The sequence below is a fragment of the Salminus brasiliensis genome, chromosome 16 (assembly GCF_030463535.1).
Source record: "Salminus brasiliensis chromosome 16, fSalBra1.hap2, whole genome shotgun sequence".
NCBI classification, from domain to species: Eukaryota; Metazoa; Chordata; class Actinopteri; order Characiformes; family Bryconidae; genus Salminus; species Salminus brasiliensis.
The window spans coordinates 21201466-21209477 of record NC_132893.1 but is presented as its reverse complement, the minus strand read 5'-3'; the positions used below and the strand labels follow the sequence as shown (position 1 = coordinate 21209477).

At 42.1% G+C, this 8012-nt stretch overlaps 1 protein-coding gene across 3 annotated transcripts in view; it reads right to left on the bottom strand.

The window, feature by feature from the left end:
• Positions 1 to 235: 235 nt before the first annotated feature.
• hlcs (holocarboxylase synthetase (biotin-(proprionyl-CoA-carboxylase (ATP-hydrolysing)) ligase)) overlaps positions 236 to 8012 on the bottom strand; it is a 45923-nt gene continuing 38146 nt past the window's right edge. For all 3 annotated transcript variants that reach the window (XM_072659689.1, XM_072659690.1, XM_072659691.1), the window contains 5 exons: positions 6361 to 6428; positions 5305 to 5465; positions 3285 to 3399; positions 2824 to 3037; positions 236 to 1956 (listed from right to left, as the gene is read on the bottom strand). In XM_072659689.1, coding sequence (XP_072515790.1) covers positions 1785 to 1956; positions 2824 to 3037; positions 3285 to 3399; positions 5305 to 5465; positions 6361 to 6428 — 730 coding nt within the window. In that variant the 3' untranslated portion in view covers positions 236 to 1784. The remainder of the gene's footprint in view (positions 1957 to 2823; positions 3038 to 3284; positions 3400 to 5304; positions 5466 to 6360; positions 6429 to 8012) is intronic.

Sequence of the window (8012 nt, the reverse complement as noted above, 5' to 3'; positions counted from 1 at the left end):
TCAGTCAATATGCAAAACAATTAAATCATGAAAATTCTTTGGAATGACCTGGATTTCATCTCTATGCCACTTGGCAAACAAGTAAACCTCAGTCTTGACTTTTGTTTTATAATTTTAAAACATGTAAAAGTGTCTTTCTTTAAAGGTTGCAATGGTAAAAATTAGAATCATCCATATCTGATGAACCAGAGGCAGGAACTAACAAAGTAGTTTGACTCCAAGAACAAAGAAAAAATTCAGTAATTACTTTTTATTTGATTTAAAGCCACTCTAAGTAACACTGGAATGACTTTTGAGAAGTAAATCACATCTGTATACAAACAGATGATTATAACAAAATATCAAGTACACTTCTTATTTATGTTTATATGCTGATGTGAGAAGCAAAATATACAAACCACCCTGAAAAATAACTCATTAATCATTAATGCAGACACTTACCAACTACAATCTCACTTCAGATTATGGAGATTCATAAAGGCTACACATGCTCGTGAGAATTTACAAACCGCAGTCAAATATCCACAAAAACTATTGACACTTTACAAATGAAAGATAAGGCTTAAAGTAGAACACTGTTTAATCTATTGTTTCGAGCTGTTTAAAAACCCTGCATTTGGACACAGTATAAGAAGACCTGCATTACTGAAGTGCTCCAACCTCATAGAAACACTTATATAATAATTATATATATATATATATATATATATATTAAAAAAAGTCTCAAATGAAGTCTAACTACACCCTTTATGTCCATTATTATGAATTGTTCATTATTGCAACCCTATTGCAATAACTGAAGCGAAGCGAACATTCTATGCCTTCGCATCTAATTATTATGCCTTATGCCTTTGCTTTGTTATGTTTTGCGTTTGGATCAAAGTTGTCAAAGCAAGCATGCACTTTCAGACCACTGTAAGTTGTAGCATGCTGGTGTGGAACGTTTAGCAAAATATACATATTTAAAAGGTTATATTTTATACAGTAATGAAAAGTGGTTATTTAGTCCTCAAATCAAAGCAAAAGCAGCCTTGATGAGCGCTAAACATTGTCTACATCCAAGCAGTTCAGAACACCCATTAAACAAGTTACAACCTAGATACGCATCCATATAGTTCACGTGATAAAACAATAAAACTTTTTAAATCCATCCAAGTTCAAGTATGTAAGAACTAACATTTGCTAACTGAAAACTGCAACATAAAGGCTTCTGTTAAATTCAGCTGCACCAGCCTAACTATAAGCCGCTCCTAAACCCATAAACCAGTGGTCACCAATCCTGCTCCTGGAGATGTACCACTTTGCAGACTTAAGCTCCACCTTTAATCAATCCCAATGATCCATCTAATTATTGCCTTCAGACGTGCTTGGTAAGATGAATGAGGTGTTAGATCTGGCTTGTAGGTGAAACCTGAAGAAAGGTAGATCTTTTGATTTTCAGGTGGAGAATTGGTGACCAACAAATTCTGAATTTAAACACTGCTAAAGAAAACTCAGCACAATGTTTGGTAGCCTACATGTTCTCAAATCATTAAGTAACCAGACGTCTCCCAAACACATTACAATAAACAAACTTGAAGAATCAACTCAACTTTAAATCAACATCTCGACATAAATCTCATCTGCAGAGCCCTCAGACTGCTCAGAGCTGTCAGAGAGCATCTCTATAGGCCGTCCTGATCTATTGTTCCCTTACGTGTTTAAATCCACATTATACAAATCTATATGTAGCTGCACAGATGTAACTAGCTGCACTAAACCAGTGTGTGTGTGTGTGTGTGTGTCTAGTTGTGCTTGGTGATGATGAGGTTCCTCAGCATGTCGAAGGAGTTTCCGTCAGGCTGGACTGAGACGATGCCCTGCTCTCTAGAGCTCACCTGCAGGAAGCCGTAATCATCCAGCCCCACTACATCAGCCTCTGGACCATCCTCACTCCACAAGCGCACCTGTGTATTGCTGCAAACATCACATCTCATTACCACACACTCATTAAAGCTAGCAAAGACACACTGCACATTGTTCATCTCCACTCCTACACAATGTTTTTTTAAGAAAGCGACAAAATGCAGTGCAAATGTTGGTGATGTTAAACATGCAGGGGTTAGTGGCACTAAGTGGGCCGAGTCAGAAATGTTTGCAGAGTTTAACTTAGGGTTAGATACCTGATCTAAGACTTTTTTTTTTTTTTATCAAAACACTCAATTCCATGGTTTCAAGTTGCAGTAGAACATGGAGATTTTGGTCTGTGAGAGAACCACTGCTGTAAAGAACCCCTAAAAGGGTTTTAAACAATCCAAAATTGGCTTGCAAAGAACCCTTTTTGGGATCTCCATTTTAAAGGGCCATGTTCAATGTTACCTTGAACTCCATTAATAATGTTAAGGTACCCTTACGCTCCAAACATTCTAATCATTTTGACACCTTTAGAATTAAAAAAGAAAAGGCTGTTTTTGTTACTGTGCCTTTAAGACAGAAATAGAGCTCTGTTTTGATTGGCTGCCCTGTTGTGAGCGTCATTCAATAATCACTCATAGCTTAAACACTCTTGAGAACTGTAGTATGAATGGGCAGGGCCAAACTGTGGTAGGCTGAATAGGCAGGGATGTTGAACTTTTGTGACATCAGAGAAACAGCAAATTGACAATGAGTTTCCATACATGACCCTTTAAGAGTGTACAGGATATGGAGCTCTGAGTGGTCCAGTGAATAAAGCGCCGTCACTATGACCAGAGGATCTCTAGTTTACTCACGCTGCTAGCTCACAATTATGTTGATCTGCGTCAGTAAAGTGACCAAACATGACCAGACATGAGGTAAACTCACCTGTGCACCCATCTCTTGTAGTACAGCGGCAGTACAGCCTGTGGCCCCTGCTGCTGGAACTGGGAGATGAGCTGCTCCAGCAGAGTGACAGAGCGAGCAATGAGCTGAGCTGAACTCAGGGGCTCCAGGCTGCCCCCCCGCTCCCAGTTCTGCTGCACCACAAGGTCATTAATGCAGATGGTGGGGTTGCTGTTGCTCACGTTAAACCCACAGCCTACAGGACAGAAAGGACGGAAATGTAAGAAAAGCCAACAAACCAACAATCAAAAAAATAGACTTCATCTAATTTTGAAACTGCACTATATGGACAAAGGTATTGGGACGCCTGCTCATTCTGCATTTCTTCCAAAATCAAGGGCAGCTTTGTCAGCAATGGGTGCAATGTCAAGTAGCAGAACACATTCATTAGAAGGGGTGTCCACAAACATTTGGACATTTAGTTTATTACAAAAAGGTATTACCGATGAGGAGGTGAAAGGTGGATCCCATTACAGTCGAGTTGACCAGCACTCCTCCAAGTTTCATCAGGTTACTGTAGTAAATATCGTTGGGCCATTTCACTCTAAGATCAATGTCCTTAACAGAGAGAGAGAAAAAAAATAAAATCACACACACTGATACAGCGAAATTAAAGCTCCTCTTGAGTTACTACTGCATGTGTACACCATGCAAAAACCTGTTATGTCCAAAATGGAAACTTCACAGTAGAAGAAAAAAAAACCTATGAAAGAAGAATTGCCAGATTCACCTGATGTTAAAAAGTGAACAGCAGCAGGGTTTTATCTGACGGCAGTGATCTAAAACAGCAGTGCTTTTCAGAAACAGCTTGGTTAGTTAGTGTGTCTGATTTTAAAGCTGAACTGCATTGTATAAAGTACCTGCTTTAATAAGCAAAGCATGGAGGAAATGCATGTCTTTTGTTGGGAGTTTGATTTCTAAAACCTGCACCTGCACATTCAGACACACTCTGGTTCTCATTTCTGTAAGGAGGGAAATGGGAACACAAACACTGCCTGTTATTCCTAACACATCCCATAATACTTCCTGCTTCATGCAGACACAAACAGTTCACTCCAGCAGAATGCATGAGAGCTTGCAGAACACACACACACACACACACACACACACACACACACACACACACACACACACACACACACACACACACACACACACTCTTGACCTGTGCTTGGTTCCAATCAAACACTCACATACATACACACCCGGCCCCAGGTTGCACGTCTGTGTGTGTGGGAGTGGGAAGGACAGGACTGCAAGACCTTATGCATTCTGCTGTAGTTGACTGTGACATGTCTGATTAAGAAAATAGACAGCAGCACCTGCTCAGGAGGCCTTCTGGGGCCCTGAGCTTTCACTGTGTGTGTGTGTGTGTGTGTGTGTGTGCATCTGAGCTGCTATACAACCGCACCATATGTTTTTGAGCTGATAGGTAGTATGTATTTTTGTAAGGCGTTTTGTTCTGCACACTCCAGCCTGCTGGGGAGCGACAGTGGGATGTTTTTTACCCTAAAATCATATGTCGTCAATAAAAGCATATCTCTTTCAGTGAGCTGCTAAACACTGGCTTTCAAATCAGAATTTTGGGGGTACATTTAAGCAGTGCAGAAATTCACATTGAATCTGGATGTTTGTACACGTGACTCAGTTTGGCCAAGTGCATCAGCTTTCAGGGGATGATGGTTAGCAGGACTATATTTATTTACTAATATTATTTATTTTGTAGGGTCTTCCTTCAGTAAAGTTATAAACTTAACTCTAACCAAGTCAGCTTATATCATAATTTACTGTTCTGAAGACTCTTCAACTCATCCCAAAAGTATTGACTGGAGCGCCATCATCCAAAGAACACAGTTCCACTGGTCCACAGCTCAAAGCTGGGGGGGCTTTATACCCCTCTAGCCCACACCCGGCATTAGGCACATGTTCAGGTATATCTGCTCCAGAGAGTCCTGTTTTATTGGGAGTACTTCTCTACAAGAACTAGACACACTGTGTGTGTGTGTGTGTGTGTGTGTGTGTGTGTGTGTGTGTGTGTGTGTGTGTGTGTGTGTGCATGCATTTGCACATCTATGTAAGCAATGGGTGCAACTAAAAGCAGCTGAATGCATATTTCCAGCTACTTTTTAGAAGGGGTGTCCACAAACATTTGGACAAATTGCGTATATCTATATCTATATATTCTGCTATTAAACTGTGCCAACTCCCCAATTTATCCCACAAGTACTGGCTGGAGCACCATCATTCCAGAGAAGTTCCACAGGTCCACTGCTGGGGGTCTTTGTACCCCTCTAGTCCACTGTCCAAGAAAAGGGTTTCTACTAGATCACAGTCTAATGATATGCTGGATGTGCCTGCAGTGTAAACAGAGCCAGTTACACCAGATAAGCTATGCTCTCTCTGCTCTCATGTTGGTCACATTCCTGGGTTTACTCCTCCTATATGGGGAGGAGGACAGTGTACCTCGTATCCGGGCAGTGTGCACACAGCCTCCACCACAGCGAGAGCAGCAAGGTGTTGTAGGAAGGAGATTCTCTGGCCAAGTTGTGAGCTCACTTCCACCTGCAGGTGCAACGTGAACATGGCACAGCCCAGCGGACTGAGCCATGCGTTCCCCCCACGCCCTGCAAAAAGAGGTAATAAGCCTATTAAACACACTCTCGGGTGTATGGAAATATGCACATGCCCAAGGTGAACAGGTGGATTAGTGAAGTGATGCTAACTAGTAATGAAAATGTATAACCTACAAACCAGCATCACGCAAACGACATGCCTAGATCGATACAATTCTAAGAAAACATTATTATATGCATAAAATCTGTCAGTAGAGATGTGTGTAATATACACTATATGGACCAAAGTATTGGGACACCAATTATTGGGACATTGGGTCATTCATTGTTTCTTCTGGAGGAAGGAAAAAATGCTTGTGTTGGAGTAACTGTCTCTACTGTCCAGTGAAGAATTTCTACTAGATTTTGGAGCACTGCTGTGAGGATTAAATTGCATTCAGCCACAAGAGCGTTAGGGAAGTCAGGATGTTGAATGATCACCACCCCACCTCATTCCCAACTCATCCCAAAAGTATTGGCTGGAGCACCATCATTCCAGACAACACAGTTCCACTGCTCCACAGCTCAATGTCTGGGGGGCATTATACCCCTCTAGCTCACGCCTGGCATTGGACACAGGTTCATGTCTATCTGCTCCAGAGCACCCTGTTCTATTGGCAGTACTTCATTACAGGAACCAGACATACTATGTGTGTGTGTGTGTGTGTGTGTCCGCATTTGCACATCTGTGTCAGCAATGGGTGCAACTAAAAGTAGCTGAATGCATTCTTTAAAAGGGGTGTCCACAAACATTTGGACATACAGTGTATGTATATTCTGCCATTATATAAGTTGTTATATATTCTTAGTATCTTGAAGTTTTGTTAACAGCTTCTAATGGCACAGTTAGTTCCTCTGACTAGGGCCTACAGACATGTGAAGCGTGTGTTCGGGGTGCATTACAGACCTTTGCCCTTAGTCTGCCGGGCTGCCACGGCAATTAACCCCATGTCCTCTGGCAACTTCAGCATTAACCTGTGGAGACAAAACCACAAACACTGCTGGTCTCGCCACTCTATTTGCAAAATTCAAAGTTTTCAGTACAAAGGACAGGACTGTATGCTGGAGCGCACCGGTATTTCGGTGTACTGAATAGCCATAACATTACAACCACTGACCAGTGAAGTGAAGAGCATTGATTATTGTGTTACATACATATTAGGCAGTAAGTGAACAGCCAGGTCTTGAAGGTGATGTGTTAAAAGCAGGAGAAATGGACAAGAGCAAGGATCTGAGTCACTTTAACACGGGCCAAATTATGAGGACTAAGCGACTGGGTCAGAACATCTACAAAACATCAGGCAGGTCTTGTGGGTGTTCCTGGTTTGGAGAGGTCAGCACCTACCAAAAGTGCACAAAGGATGATGAGCTGGTTAGGAGTGCCCAAGGCTCACTGATGTGCTAGCTCAACTAGTCTGATCCCACAGAAGAGATACTAAAGGACAAACTGGTGAAAAAGCTGCTGGCTATGTCTTGTGGAGTTCATGCCTCGACAGGTCAGAGCTGTTTTGGTGGAACAAGAGGCACCTACACAATAATAAGCAGGTGGTTTAAATGCCATAGCTGTTCAGTATATGCTCTAGGGATGTTCAATGACATTGAAATTTAGGTAATTGACTGTCTACTGAACTCAAATGTTGGCGCTTTATTCAATTTACTGCATTTGTCGAGGTTTCGCAAGGTTTATGTAGCAGCATTGGTGTTGCTACACTAAAGCTTTACCGTTAGCTCGAAAAAAGTTAGCGTAGTTAGTTGAATGTGACAGTGTTGTCCTGTTAGGCAGGAGGGTGATTTAGCTTGCATAGATTAGCTTATGTTAGTAAGCCAGCCAGACACCTGCTCCACTAACTGTTATAGCTATATATGTTGCATATGTTAACCCAAAATGCTCAGGATGTCTTGATGCTGCTGGCTCTTGTTTTGAGGCAGTTAAACAATCAGTCAAGACCAGCTACCAAAAATCTCACACTGGCTAAACATGCTAACTCAGCGCTAGTGTTAGCCTGCTAGCCAGCTAAGGGTAGGGTGGTTACTACTCGATCTGTGTCCCTTGGGCAATTTTATTCGCAAATTGGGTAGAGACTACCCTAAAGGAGTATAATGTGAGAGATTTATTTTTTTTTGCTCCTGGGCTCCCCCTACAGGTGCGGAGGACAATTCACTTTTATAAAACTGCTGTAAATGCAAGGTGCACCACCCTAGGTGCATAATGCAGTTTGCCAGACGTGCAGAGTCCCGGAGTGGCAATGACAGAGACGCCATTCTCTCTATGACAGTCAGTGGAGCATCAAGATGATTCTAAAGCTTCTATTTTAGTGTAAAATTACTACATAACGTTGCTGTCAGACCGCCAAACATTAACAGAGGCACACGTCTTGATTTCTCAAAGAAAGAGTAGACAATGCAAATGCTTTTCAGAAACGTTTCGAAAAATCGAAAGCATAGGCAGTCAGGCGGTGTCGAATTGCGTCCGTAGCTCCAGGCGGAACACTGCTCTTGCTTCCCCCCCCCCCCCCTCCCCTTCGCCACTAACTCACTCTTTTTCTCGCTGTTGACAAG